Source organism: Vanessa tameamea, chromosome 16 (genome assembly GCF_037043105.1).
Source record: "Vanessa tameamea isolate UH-Manoa-2023 chromosome 16, ilVanTame1 primary haplotype, whole genome shotgun sequence".
Classification (NCBI taxonomy): domain Eukaryota; kingdom Metazoa; phylum Arthropoda; class Insecta; order Lepidoptera; family Nymphalidae; genus Vanessa; species Vanessa tameamea.
Window position 1 is genome coordinate 7,843,317 of NC_087324.1, and position 16,399 is coordinate 7,859,715.

At 30.8% G+C, this 16,399-nt stretch overlaps 2 protein-coding genes across 2 annotated transcripts in view; one reads left to right on the forward strand and one right to left on the reverse strand.

Moving 5' to 3' along the window:
• Window positions 1-16,399, reverse strand: part of LOC113402931 (pyrimidodiazepine synthase-like) — a 186,134-nt gene that overhangs the window by 118,371 nt on the left and 51,364 nt on the right. The window lies entirely within an intron of this gene.
• On the forward strand, window positions 1,158-15,603 carry LOC113403047 (BTB/POZ domain-containing protein 6). Its single transcript, XM_026643468.2, has 2 exons — window positions 1,158-1,430; window positions 13,758-15,603. Exon 2 carries the CDS (start codon window positions 13,782-13,784, stop codon window positions 15,003-15,005), a length of 1,224 nt encoding a protein of 407 aa, XP_026499253.1. The 5' UTR covers window positions 1,158-1,430; window positions 13,758-13,781; the 3' UTR covers window positions 15,006-15,603.

Here is a 16,399-nt window from a genome sequence, read left to right on the forward strand (position 1 = left end):
TGATTGAAAAATATTAAGAATATATTATGTCTACTAACTTTTATTAGTTTGTATTGCCTGGAGAATAAATTAAATAATAAAAAGGTGCGCGAATCAGTCCGAAATGCGATCGGTATTTAAGATATTACCCCATTGCCGGTCTTATCCCATATGAAACCCAATAAAGAATTTTACTAAAAAACATATAATTTTTTTTAATACTAGATACAGAGCAATAAAATTGCGATCATTATTTGTATCAATATGCTTACTTTATTATTATAACTGGTAAAATGTCTTTGTTGGATTGTCGCATTTTTCATAGCGACAAAACAAAATAAGTCACTGATGATTAAATTAAATGAAGCTAAAATTATTATTTTCATAGTTTATTTATATTTTTATTATAGTAACTAACTCTAAAAAATGCTCCGGAACGAAAACCTGGATTGTATACATAAATTATATATTAATAAGAAGATTAAATTAAGTGGATTCAAGATTGGAGGTAATTCTTTTCTTTTTTATTTGAAATAAGTATAGAAATTCTTTAAAAGCAAGGTTTCCGGGTTCCCCAGACCTTCGCTGCTTTTAAAGAATTTAATATGGTGATATGTGATGGACCAGACTTATAGATTAAAAATACTTAATTTTATTTATCGATAATTTGAAGGTCGTTAACTGTTCGATTTAATGGTAATTCAACACGTCTAAAGTAGACAATATAAACATATTTAAATGACTATAATGATACTAATTTTGTACGTTTTATTCGTGCTTAACAAGAAGATAAGGCGATGCATTAAGTAAATCAGAATCTAGGTCATCTCCAGGATTAATCTAATATTAGCCGCGAGGTTAAAGTGGGCTCTGTGTTAATGCAGGGTTCGTACATTTTTATCATGAAACGTGTTAATGATGGTTAGTTAATTATATCAAGTCAGTTTATACAAAAAAAAATATAAAATATATATATAAAAATTATATTTATAAAATTCTGACGTGCATAGCAACGATCACTTCTTGAAATACTGAACGTTTGGTCAATACTGTAAGTGCGAAGCTACCTGTTTGTTGATACCAGCGTTGCGCAGGCGCGCTCGCTTTCAGTTGGACGTCGGTACATTCGCGATCGGAGGCTAGTTGTGACTCCACGCGAAAACCGCTGCTAATATTAGCGCGGGAAAGCGCTCAGTGCGTCTGTGCGCGACTGAACGCTCGGGTTTTTCCAGGGCGGGCGGCGCGCGCATCGCACCCTGCCACTGCCCAGAGCTCATTATCCAGCTCGCCATTATAACAAACACACGCTGCCCTCCAACACGACTACCGAATATCTATAACTATAACAATAAACAAAGTGACCGTGTGAGTGCTGTGAAATTACAGGACACTCGGATTGACTAAGTGTCGTTCCTGAAATGTGAACAGCCCGACTCTGTACACACCAACAGGTAATGTATCGCGAGTAAATTTAGCCCTTAGAGCATTTTGTTTGTTTTGCCGATGGGCGTTTCACAAACATCGGAGACATTTTATATTTTCAGTAATTTTGTTGGTTGTTACTTTATTTACCGGTGAATGTAAATAGGTTTAAACAGGTATATTTTAAACAACGTTAGAAATAAATGCTTAATCATTAATACGTTATCGAATTTGTATAAAATTTGGCATAATACTTTTTTTTATAATTTGGAACAAGTTATCATAGTAGTAATGTACCGTCTTTTTAATATTTAATTTACATATAAATAAAACGTAATGAGACTGCCGGCGGACGTTATCTTTGTACTTATATTTCAATTTGGAATTTATATTTTATACAATTACGTTATATTTTTTCACAATATAATTATATATATATATTATTACGGGGACATGTTTCTGTCGATCCTAAAGAAGGTTCTTAAAGAATATTAACAAAATGTAGACAATTATTCATAGACAATAATTTAGAAAAAATGTACAGTAATCCAAAAAGAATTAATGCTAAAAAAATAAGGGTTATTACTTTACAATTTTTAAAGCTGTGCGTATTTATAATGTTTTATTTGATGATAATTTTCATACTTAGTATGTAGTCGCTTGGAGTCATGACTAATGAACTGAATCATTAAATGTTCATTCAGGGTTCTTCTAATAACTGCCCAAGCCGTTGATCTTAAAATGATTTGTTTATTACTCATAAATTCAATTTCGGATCTTTTTTCATACTGGCAACTCTCCAAAATGTGTTGTACCTATTGAACATAAAAGAGTTAATTTAGTCATGGTCTGAGAAAAAAAATGTTATTCATAGGAAATTTTCACACATTGGCAAAAGGTAGATACAAAACAGTGTAAGTCACGACCGTTGATCTGTGTCTGCGTAAAAAAAATAAACAAACAAACACACTTTCGCCTTTATAATATTGAAAGGATTGGAGGATTGGATTGGAATAATAATCACTTTAGTATACAAATTGTTATTAAAATGATACGGTTTGTACCTTTATATCAACTGAATTTTATTGAGTTCAAATAAAACACTGTGGTTTATCCTCATCATTATGAGTAATTCATTAATTAACTAGTTCCCTGTTCCGACATGGCATTAGTAAAATTAGGATTTACACCATGATATATTTTTTAAATAATACACAAATATGTTACAAATCTTTTATTGGTTTATTGTAATGTTTTCGTGAATCCGTTAGTTTTACTTTGAAAGCGCCGTCTTTACCTCTTTGTAATATTATTACGACAGTCTTGTTAATCTCATTGATAACTTATAAACTATAGATTAAAATCACGGATTGATTAAATAATAAAAGTTATTTAGTTTTTCTCTCGAGAAATTCTCAGAAGCCTACGCACACTTTTGTGTTATAATATCTAACGCGCAGATCGCTATTCTCCCCTGAGAATGGCCGCTGAGAACGAAATCGATCAGCACGACATTATCAGGAAAAGTCATACATTTTTATGTTTAACTTAATTAATTTAAATAATATATTTCAATCGTTATAGTTCGATTAATCCGATTCTTGTTTAATATAAAAAAAAGTTTTATAAAATATTTTATATCAGCGTGACATCATCAGAATTAGTTGGTACCTACTTATGTCGCTTTTTAATAATAATCATCAATTGCGATGTCCCATGACGGACACTTCGCACACAGTCGCACCCCAAGTTTGCGTATGGCTAATGGATATTTAAATCATCTCAATTTTATGGATATGATACAATACTATTACATATACTATATGTATTATAAACGCGAAAGTAACTCTGTTTGTTTGTCTATCTGTTTGTTTCGCTTTCGCGGTTAAGCAACTGAAACGAATTTAATTAAATTTGGAATGACAGGATAGGATGATAGAACATAGGCTTATTTATAAGTATCTAGAACAATTTCCTTTAATAAATAATCTACGAAGTCGAACTGTACGACTAGTAGGATGAATAAGTGCGTTTATTTTATGTTAAAATGTAAATACATAATTCTTTCCGCATGACTGTTTTACATGATATTTTGAGTTAAATTATTACGTACAAAATGACGTGTTCTTAGTAAAATGTCATGATCAAAAGTTCCGTTAGTGGAAATATTTGCAGGTGGACCGAATGGCAAATTCTATTCACAAATAATTCCATACTTTAAGGTAAAATAATGACGTATATTAACCCTTGACTTAGAAATTAAATGTTATACTGTTTTGTGCGTTGAGAGGGCTGCAGTGCTGTGCTGATTACTAGACTTACTTGTAAGTACACTTGCTCAACAAATTGTCGCATTAAGAGTTCTTTACAAGTATAAGCTTGATTCCATGATACGTACGATACGTACATTTAGCTCATTCCTGCTACTTATTTAGACATGTTATCCGAATGTATTTTTCATATAATATGTATTAAAAAGAAGTCCTTACAAAATAATATTCGAATATGTATTACAGACGAACTAGAAGTCTTTATAAGTTAACATGTACGAGCTTGCGAACGCAGCTTTAATTGTGAAGATTACATATACTGAAACTCATAGTTTAAAAAAAAGGTTTGATGTGTAACAGTAATAATTTCACCCAAAATTATTAAACGTTTAAAAAATAGTAGACTTGCTATATAATCGAGGCTGATGCGTATAATATACCTAAGAATTTAAATAAATACTATTATCAGTTTCATTTAAATGTATTAACATAATTACAATTAACTGTTTATTTTGTGGGCAATAGAATCATAATTTATTTATTTAAATAAATAGGCACTTAAAATTCAAATTCAATATCGCTCTTGAACAATATTTGTATGAACACGGAATCATTGCACCCTTGTTTAAACTCTATGACGTGGAATAAACGCATAATTAGTCTATGGGAGAAACTCTCCCATGAACTAAATAAGGGTAATTGTCCTTTGTTGCACATTATTTTCTTACGATTTTACATTTAAATTTAACTTAATACATTGTATTCAAATATGAAATTTCACAGCAGTATATATTCTTAATTTAAAAGAAAACCAACGATTCAAAAAGGAGGTTGAATTTTTCAATAACAATTACAATTTAATAGAACGTGTATAGGTAATTTATAAGTATAAAAAGTAGTATATATATTTGACTTCGACTCCGTTTTATTTTTTTCTTAGATAATGTTCTTGTATTTACTTCATTGTATCATGCCAACTATACCGTAAACGATCACCATTTCAATTGGTATACATAAGTATATTTATATACAGGCAGAACTGTCAATTTATGTTTATTTATTGTAGTAAATATGTAAACTAATAGGAATATACACGTTTTCCTTGTTACTAAAATATTTACGTTCCTTAGTTGTAGCTACTATGTATTTGCGGTTAGTTGTTATTGCATATGGCTCCATTTCTAAAATATCTTTTAAATAGGGATAAACAACATTTTAAGGACTCTCATATTATAGGACTACTAGTATTATTGCTAAGTAAATGTGTACGTGCTGTCTGATTATGTAAAATATTATTTATTGCACAAATAAAGAAAAAATAATTTTAATCATTACTTAACTCTTAATATATTTCCATACAAATTAGGAAATCGTTATTAAAATATATGATATATATGAGAAGCCGTTATATGTATCAGCAAGTATTATGGAAATATAATATATCTATATTTGTGTTCAATAATTTATGAACTTCATGTTTATTAAGATACAAACGTACAGATGTTGTATCGATCAATACGTGAAAAACATACAACATACTTTATTACTTGTATATTTAATCTGTGATAATAAACTAAACCTTCATGTAGTGTGAAATTTAAGTTGTTGTAGTTTCGTATACAAAGGTTCATATTAGTCATAATCTTTAATTATATTTTTTTATTATTCACAACTATTCAACACATTTCAACTAGCAACAATTATTAATAAATAATAATTTATAGAAGATTATAGTGATGAATTTCATGAAAATCCTTTAATTAAACGGATAATTGTCTAAAATTATTTTTTTTAGACAATGTAACAGAAATATCATTATATACGTAAATATAGTGTATGACCCTTAGTACTAAGAAAATGATTCATCCATTTCGTGATTCGAATTAGCTCATGGATCTGTATCGGTTGCTCATCGCCAAGTATTTTGACCTTAACGTTTTATAGATGTTTTAATGCCAATAGCCGAAATTCAAGTGGAGAACTAACTATAAAGTTTTGTGATTGAAAATAATCTTTTATGAATACCAAGTAATTCATGGTATCTTAAAATCGTAAATCTTTATCTAAAACCCGATTGAAATATAAAATCTAAGTTAAACTTCTATACCGTAGGTCAATGCACCCAGACACAGTTGCGGTATACATTGATCTCAAAAAGTGGTATATTTATCCACTAAAGTAACCTAAATTAAAATTTATATTTTAGTTGAGTATATTGAAGGTTAGTTTAACTTACTACGCCTACGTCGCGTCTACTATGTTTTCAATGCCTATTGTTCTTATATTTGTAAAACATAATCAACTTTTGGGAGTTGGTGACAGCCCAAGCAAAGCACGGTTATAAATTAATTTATTTAATTTAGAAATACGTTAAATAACAAGCTAACGTCTCAAAAAATAACTTGAATTAATAAGAGATAAGTCTTTTTTTTTTACTTTGTAACTACATATAACCTCTGAACTGTGACTTGTTAAATATATTTTAGTGGTAAAGGGAACAACAGTAGAGTTTTAAAATCATCCTCGAAGATCACAAGGGTATATTCGATAAATTTTTTTTATCAAAATCGGTTGTGAGTTAATAGATACCTTCTTAAGTCTTCGCAATCGACTTATCTTCTACTCTTTTATTTTTGTCTTAACAAAAAGGGTGTTTTAGTTGCCAGTAATGTTGAATGATTCAGGCTAAATGAACTCTACATTGCGTTTCCAAAATGATTATGGATAAACCTATGACAGTTTATATTCTGAGAGAATAGATTTTCATATTGTATATTTATATATATAGTATATTTCATAGTGAAGAATCGAGTGTAATCTTTTTGTTAATATAATGTTACAAATTATCGATCCTTTTATACGAAAAAAAAAAAAAAAACTCGTTTTTAAAAATCGATTTATTACCATAAAGTGAAATCTAGTTCCGTATCATAGTTTCAGCGTTTACTCTTGACCCACTTCCTAAATATAGGGCGGCAAGCCGGGGCCACCCCGGGCCCTGCCAACGCTACGATATTTGATAGTCGCTTGTTATAGCATTCGGGCGTGTCTTTACATTCTTTGACTAACTATGAAGAACCTAATACACAGCTACAATACAATCTGCAGATGAATTACTCATGTTATAAAGCTGATGATATCACGATCTACCAATCGGATTTGATAAATAATTTCGCTATAGATAACCCATTTATTGTGAAAAATGTTGAAAGTTATTGATTATGAAACATCACTCTAGAATCCACGAAGAAGGCCAGTTAATTTCTTATTTTTTATATCTCAAGGTTTAGGTATAAATAAAATATAAAACCTGATGGTTGTTTTCATTACCGCCTTATTTTATTGGCCGCTCAATTGGCACAATAAATATAGTAACAATAACACTGTCATTACGCCCTATAACTATGGGCACTAAACGCACTCGCACAATCACCCTTCAACAGTAATATAGTAATAGAATGTATTGCTGTTTGGCATTATAATCATTTGAGACTGTTATACTACCAAATTTTATGTTAAAAGTATCCTTGATCATTAATTATATTATTACATTAATATACTTTATTGTACAGCACGAACTTAAAGTACAGAAATCTTAGGACTAAACACAAAAAAATTGATTAATACAATAATAGAAACAAAATTTTGATGTGTTGTATAACGGGTGGACTTAGGGCTAATTAGCCATCTCTTCCAGAAAACCCAACCTGAGAGAGATTTTTTAAAATTATCTGGGTAGGCGGTGCAGCCATAAATTTATGTAGGTATATACAAATAACAAATACACACTAATAGTTATACTTAATAGATACATATATAAATATATTAAGATAATAAAATGTTACAATACAAGGAAATTAATTTAAGTCGCCTAAAATTATTATTTAGGTAATAATTTTTAACAGTTTTTTTAAATGAATTTTATTTTTTACTGGAATTTCACTTTAACATGATTATCTAATAATAATTAAAACATATAATATAAAACATTACCAATATGTCAAACCTATAAAAGAACCTTTGCCGTAGAGTTCTAATGCTTAATTTAAATAAATAAAAGATACTATTTATTATTTCCATTTAGTTTCATATGTTTTCTTTATTGTAGAACGAGCTCGAGTTCAAATTGTACAATACAAATAATGTTACAATATTTTGCTTACCACACAACTACGTCCATTTCAATGTCGATCTACCATAAATGGTCTTGTTTCGAAATCTGCGGCCATTTGTACAAATATTTGAAAAGCTGAAAAGGACTGTTTGAATAAGTAGCTATTGATGCTGTTATGGAAGTAAACATGTTCCTTAATAGCTAATGTATACATTATAATTATATAAATGTATAAAGTATTAAAATCATGAATTCTTAACTTTCTTACCTGGACTTTGCAATTGTCCCACTCTTGGGCTAAAACCTTGTTTCTTGTTGGATGTTTGGTGGTAGAATAATTGATGAGAAGGTGTCTCACACCCAAAATAAATTAATGAACTGAATATATAAAAATCAAAGCAAATAAATAAGACAATTTTCATATAAAAAAAGTTATGCCACTTAAAATGCCAGTAAAAAAGTGTATATTTACCAATATTAGCAGAATGCAGACTGCAATACTCAATTTGCTTGTTCGAGCCACAGATTCATTTCCGCGTGTCGCGGGCGCAGCGCAGTTCTATTTCCGAAACTCCAGAGACGATCTTCGCTTCACATTGAAAGAACGCAGGCTAAATTAGTGTATCATTTATATATGTATGTTGTGCATTACTTTTATCCGCACATTGGCATAAAATTATTAACATTTTTTCAAACTATAATTTCTTAAAGACAATTAATTACGTATTCAATTAAAATTGACATAAATTATACCGTTATAGAGCTGCGTGAATAAAAAAATTCAACCGAATTTCAAAAACTTGATTAAAAATACAAAACAAATCTGTGAGCGTTCAATCAAGTTATTCATTTCAAATATTTATACATGCCTTTATTTAGCTTCACCTGTAGACCAAATTTCAAACGAAAGTTTTCACACAGAAGTAGTGATATCTTACACACACAAATGGATATTATGGATGTTCATATTCTGAAATTAAATACAAATTGTAGACCTTAGAGAAGTTACTGTTCATTAGTACAAACCGCATCGTGACACTTCTGTGGCCAACATGATATACACACGTGTGGTTTAGTTGCAACTCAAAATACTAATTGTGTATAAGTTATTGAGAATAATATCAACTGTAAATTATTAACTGAGTAAATTAAAAAGACCTTCAACTCAAAAATAAAACTTAAAAAAGAGCTTTTGAAAATCATGACCGCTAAATAATGCTAGCAGCATTTAAAAAGTTTTTTTTTTTATGTTATAAGGGCAAACGAGCAGGAGGCTCACCTCATGGAAAGTAATTACCACCGCCCATGGACATCTGCAACACCAGGAGGGTTGCAAGTGCGTTGCCGGCCTTTTAGGAAGGAGTACGCTCTTTTTTTGAAGGTTCCCAAGTCGTATCGGTTCGGAAAAACCGCCGGCGAAAGCTGGTTCCACAGATTGGTTGTGCGAGACAGAAAATGTCTTAAAAATCGCGCTGTTGTGGATTTTCGGATATCTAGGTGGTACGGGTGAAATTTAGAATTTTGACAAGATGTCCGAAGGTGAAATTCAGCTGCCGGGATTAATCCAAACAATTCCTTGGGACATTCCCCGTAACAATTAATATTATGTTTATTAAAACATGTGGCAAGTAGTACTACAAAGTATATTTATATTATAAATATCTACACAATATATTAATACATTTGAAACACAGAAACGAAAAAATACATACATACCAAACAAAAAGATAGTATGTTTTAGTACTAATGTACTGTGGTGTTTAAAAGTTAATAATCTTTTTTGTTACATTAATTTGGCCAATAATTAGTTGTTTAATTATCGCACAGAAAGAAATATTAAGAAACAATGTATATCGAATGTGATCTAATTAATAATTACCTTGGTATAAACCAAGGCTGGTATTATCACTCTTAAGACATCTTACGCAACTCGGATACACGCATCGGTAGAGAGCTGATGTTTCCTAACCGTGTCTGTTTTATGATTATACATTTTTTTTAATATGCTATTAATTTTATAATTTTAAGTGACGTTAAATTTATTAAATATCGAGATCCAAATGTAACGTTTGATCAAAATGTTTCTTACTTCAGGTAAGATAAATAAACTTAATAGATAATTATAAGAGACATAAATATTTATTTTGTAAAAAAAACATCAAGCCCACATATTTTTATTTATTATTAAGTTTAATTTAATCTAATCATTTCCAAATATTATCCGGTATTTTTTTAAATTTGAAAATGAGTAATTCATATGACAATTTAATATTTTAAATCGCAGTAAACTAGTGTAGTTTAAATTGGCGTCAACTTTATTCCTGAATAAACAGATCAATGTGAATATAAAGCCTTGGACCTCGTATTTATAACTTGATTGCAAATACCTGTGTTAACGCGATTTTTAAATAACGCACAGTAAATTTCCTCCTTCAGAAATACAAAACTATACAGGGTTATTGGTAATTGGACGTATTCCCGTTAGGAGTTGATAGGGGTGACTATTTGCGATAATTTTAACCCCCATATGCATGATGCAAAAGTGAATCATTTTTGAGTTATCACGTTTTTTAGTTTTTTTCAAAATAAGTCAAAATTGCAACTTCAAAAATGTATTAAAAAAAAGTTTCGATTAAAATCGACTTCTTTCTTCTGATTTATAAAAACGATTAAACACTGGATATTTTTCAATATTTAAACAATAATTATCGGTCCAAATTTAAAAATGCGAGACGGAAAACGATATTATTTCAATATTTTTTTTATTTTTATCCTTCAAATATACCTGAAAAACAAAAAAAAATTATGAAGCTTGTTCTGCAGATTATTTTAAAAACATAATCGTTTAATTAGCTTTCCGAAAATGTATAAAAACTAGGAATTTATTTCAAAGCAACCGAAATAAAATGATCAGAAAGGACACTGGTGGAAATTCGTATTCGAACATCACCGAATTCGTACTAAAGGTCGCTCGTTAAAATTCCCACATGCATATGGGGGTTAAAATTATCGCAAATAGTCGCCCCTATCACCTCCTAACGGGAATACGTCGAATTACCAATAACCCTATATATACTTAAACAAAAAATTCAAAAATGTGTAGACATCGATGGCATTTGCTCTTAGAGAAAGTTATTTTTTTTATGAAAATTGCACCGATAAAATCTCGCGCCATTTGTATGATGCAAATTTTATCACAATGGGCGTAATAGCTCATTGGAGTAGTCTATCTATTGGATACGAGATACAGAAATCTTAGGGCGTGCTAGTATAACTAAGATTTATTTACTTATTTTTTACTCGATGATCAAAGAAAGGTCGTGATATAAACACGTGTCTATAAACGCTTGAGGTACCTATTGTGTACTTGTGTAACAGTGTGCTGAAATAAAGTCCAATCTATTCCCTTTAAAGACAAAATAAATAATTGAACATTGATAGAATCTTTAAAAGGAGAGAAAAAAATCTATATTTTTTTTATATATTTTGACACAAGTTGTCAAGTGTTTGTTATTTTTTCAATCATATTTTTGTCACCTAAAGTCTAAATTTAGTGTAATACTTTTATAAATTAAAAATAAAAAGCAGACGATTATTATTGAATTATAAATACCTTTATTTCCCAGCGCAAACATTCTAGAACAAGAAAAATAAGGAAGTAGATTGAGACTACTGAAACATTAACCTTTCAACTGTAGTATGTGAACTTTTAATAGGCTTAATTTTAATCACATTTAAAAAAGTATTGTTCGTTATAGATTGTAATACTTAAGAAATATAACACATTGAATGTGAAGACGACTAGCCGATTTAGGTATTCAGTGATCATTTTCAAGTGAGATTAATTGCGTAGGACAAATGTCAAATCCGACGCGAATAAATTGGCAGCAGGACCAGTGAATTAAGGTGCTTGTCAAGCCACGGGACCGAAAAATCTTCTAAGTCTCGAAATTTGAAAGGCAACTAAGCTGCTACTGAAAAATTATTGATGGAAAATTCTAAAAATTTTATAAAACTCAAGATACTGTATTATGTATTTGCAGCTTTATGCTCTAACTAGACTATCAACACACTTGAATTGAACTTAAAAAAAAAAAACCAAGAAACAAATACCTTCAATAGGTATGTGTGTAATGTTTTCTCTAAAATTCGCTAACAATACCGTTTTTGTTCGACATTCATGAAAATGAAATATTCCCAGAAACGCGTTCAATACTAACGTAAGTTTGAATTTCTGCATCTAAATATAGGGCAATTTTAGTTCAACACCATAAGCGAATGTATATAGGTCACTAGGAATCATCAAATATCGTACAATCGCTGTGTCGCTGCAGTTTCGACATGCATTTCGTGGATCAGTTATAAATATACGGGGAAGAGCTTAGATTGCAACAGAAAACAAAATATTCGACTGTCTTGATAAACGAAATATTTTATAAAAATAAACCAAAACGATTTAAAATAAAGTTATCCAGATATCATAGATCCAGATTTGATGGATCTGAATAATTTATTTATCGATTTGCAGAAATATTCAATAACTTTTATAGAAGTTTTGATACTACGTATGTATCTGATGTGTTTCTTAATTAATTATTGTATGTTAAGCGTTATAACTAACAATACAATACAATATAATAACGGCCTTGTTCCTCTAATGACTAGCTTATAAGACCTCAAGGTTTTGGATTCAAGCTTAAACCATCACGCTGCATCATGCTGCAGCGTGGATTGGTGTATATATGCACATGTGGCAAAATTTCATCCGACACTTTAGTTATTACAAATACCCTAATTACAATTTTTCCTTCGCTGTTAAGCAACAGTTGAATTATAAACACAAATTAAGTTCACGAAGACTTACTGGTGTTCATGAAAAATAAATCTAGCAATCTTCAGTCTGACACGTGTATCTTATCCACATGTTAGATAAATAATAAAACAATCTATTTTCCGCGTCAGTCTTAGGGGATTTTCATTATTTAATGATAAACGTAAACAACGTCGCAAGTTGAACCTCACTAAAATGATGACTTTTCAATAAATTACTAAAAGCATTTTAGCGTACGGCCCAAAGGTTACCTAAAGCTGAGACATTTTGGTAGATCAGGTCTTGGTAAAGACAGAAGGCAGAGATGTTTCGTAATCAACCAAAAGGATTAAGTTATTTACCTCCTCTTCGCTTAGCTTCAGTAGAGATTCCTGTATCCTCAAAACAACCTTTATCTGCTTTAGTGGATAATACTAATACTTGACCATAAGCCACAAAACTACTTTTTTTTCTATTCATAATTAATTTCAAACAGCTATACACCATTAATATTGTAATATTTATTCTATTCAGTATTATTTATATACATACTTTATTATTTTTATCGATTTATCCAATTAACAAACTTTCAATCTTTGAATTATCTTGGTTTATTTAATCATGACGTTAGATTATTGTTGAATGTTTGGAATATAGAGTTCTTCGTATAATTCTGTTGATGCGCTAGGGAATGTAAGAGGCATGATGCATTACAAGCAAGCATTGCGTTCAGCGCAATTCTCAATGTTACTTCCGGTCAATGTGTAACATATCTTGGTTTTATCCAAGAATTAGCTTTCGATTACTATTATGGCTCAGTTATGCTCAGTCATCTTATTATTTAGATATAATAAAATAGTTTCAAATAAATAAATCGTTATTTATTTGAATAAACTTGGCAGCAAATTGTAAAAAATATTATTCGAACTATAATTGCCCTTGTGTTTCTACTTAACACCTAGAATGAATCGTAATACAAACCGAGGTAATAATTATTCTTTATATGGCACTGATATCCTCGCACTGGCATAATAAGGGCGCTAAGAGAACTAGTTAGCGACTGGCATACCTAAGTATGCACACTGCTCCGAAACATACTCTATTATAGCTTTATATAAAGTTCAATGTGCAGATATTAATAAAGAATGTTTTTTTATTTCAGGCGGAGTAGAAAAACATCAACAACATGACTGTGGTTACCAACCCTGCGTGTATGGACGATGGTCTTGAAGGCCAAATATCCCAGGCATCTACATCCGGTGGTCAGTCTATGGCGATGTGTGAATATGGCCAATATGGCGAACTACAAATAGATGAAAACTCTAGACTATACGATAATGAAAAACAAAGCGACATAGTATTCGTGGCTGGCATTAATGGGGATACATTTCGATTCCCTGGACATCGCCGCGTTCTCGCCGCTACAAGCCCAGTTTTTGCCGCATTACTCTCCACTAAAGCAGATGTAATAGTAGTCGATTATATAGATCGAAGAGGCTTTGAACAGTTGCTTCGCTATTACTATTGCGAACCTACACAGTTAACATCTGTTTTTACGGCTAGAACGACCCTAAATGCAGCTTATAAGTTTCTGTGTCCTCAACTCGCAGAAAGATGTGCCCGTCGGCTCGATGAAATGCTAGACGCCGAAGTAGCGTTGGAAATATTACGTGATTTAAGATATTTATGCGCAAGGCTACCAGGAGCTGCTTCGGCACCTCCATTGCCTGCACTTGAGAGCGATGCTGCTGCTAGAACGTTAGCGCATTGCGCTATGTGGTGCGATTCACTTGCACACAATGCACTACTGGTAATCGATGATAATGCAGATGCAGCACTCACTCACGAAAAACTTGAGGATCTCACATATGAGGATTTTGCGTTAATAGTAAAACGCGATACTCTACGGGTATCAAGTGAACTTGTTTTAGCAGAAGCGCTTGCTCGCTGGAGTACAGCTGCTTGCAAACGAACAAAGCGTGAATTAACACCGGCTAACAAACGAGCTGCGCTCGGTGAACTGGCATATTGTCCACGGTACTTACTTCTCGCGGGAGAAGAATTAGATAGGGCTCTGGCTTTAGAATTGTTAGAGCCGATAGAACGTGCTTTAGTGTTAGCACGTGCACGAAAACTATCGGCTCCTGTTCCCGTTGGTGCTGAACAAGAAGCAATGCTTCGACGATGGGCACATCCTCGACCGGCTGAGCCTGCTGCTGCTCCTGTATCTTTGAGTCCACGGTCTGAGACAGTGGATGAGCCTAAACCCAGCAAATTATGTGGACGTCGACCGAAAAAACTAAAACAACCATGCTTTGAGCCGGAAGAATCCAGAATACCATCTAGGAACAACTGTTGCTCTGATTGCTTCCATGGATTAATTCATGCGTTTGTTTGTTTATTTGATTAAGTCCATCAAATAAACAAAAGAATAGTTATAAAGCGAGATAGACAAAGACCATGAATATTTTAGTCCTAATCTATCTTAGTCTAGTACCTATATTCAAATAAAAATGTGATGAGTTGTGTTTTAAATAATATTCTACATTGAAAACAAAATTAAATAACAGAGTTTAAATATGGCAGTCATTTAGAATGAATTATACATTTAAAAAATGATGGCGGTTATAGGATAACTATTGCTTCGAAGCGGAGCCTCAATTAAAATTAAGGCATCTGGGATCTGAAACAGAATTAAGATATGATAAATTGATTACTGATTGGTTTGAAACTGCTGAAAATTATGTCCGTAGCTCAGCTGCGATATTATATTTGTTTCTTAATCCTTGTGATAAATGTATTTTACTTCTAAATGTATATTTTAAATTGTGTAGAAAAGGTTTGAATTAACGAAGAAGCGTGTAATGAAATTGGTGCACAAATAATTAAAATAGGTTAATTTCGTTGCATTTATTATAATTGACTTTTTTTAAAAGTATTGTAGAAAATTGTTATTTTTTACATGAGCGACATTGTGTTCATATTAAATTTAATTAATGTGGCTATTTTAGGCATCTTTATTTTATATTTAAATTAATGTGGCTATTTTAGGCATCTTTATTTTATATTTAAATTAATGTGGTATTGCCGCAGCTATAAAATTTATAATGTTGCCATTTATAAAGAATGTGTAAAATGCTTGTTATTCTTTAATTGATTTTAGTTAAGATAAATATTCCTACGATTGTTAATGGTGCGCTAGTCTTATTTTAAGTACAGATGAAATCTAATACGTCTGTTTGTTGTATTATAATTTTAGCTACTATGATTATTATTTCAAATGTTCACAGAACGACACTGCCTTCTTCCGAGCGAGTTTCAACGTCATATTATTACAAACTCGAATAAATATTCGATACATTTTGATTGTGCCATATTTGATGTTTATTATAAGGTTATTTTTAGAGTTAACCGTAAAAAAATTATATAACTATCTGCTATGATAAGTCATTAAAATAAATTTATCGATTGATTATATATATAAAAAAAAAATTGTAATAAATGTTTAGACAAATAGTATTGAATGTATTTTGGTAAATAATATTATCCTCTTTCTAATCTTGACCCATGAACTGTAACAGTAATGTTTGTAAAATTTTGACTTTTGGAATAAATTTTGAATGTTATTATAAATAATGAGACTATCTTACTATTATTACAAATTGTATTCAAAAGCTTTAACATTGGTATGGTATCACATCACAATCTATATCTTTACTTTCAAAAAAATGATTTCCGAAAATAATATTAAGTAATTAACTAGTATTTAAGTATATTTTCAATGTACCTCCTTTACCTATATTT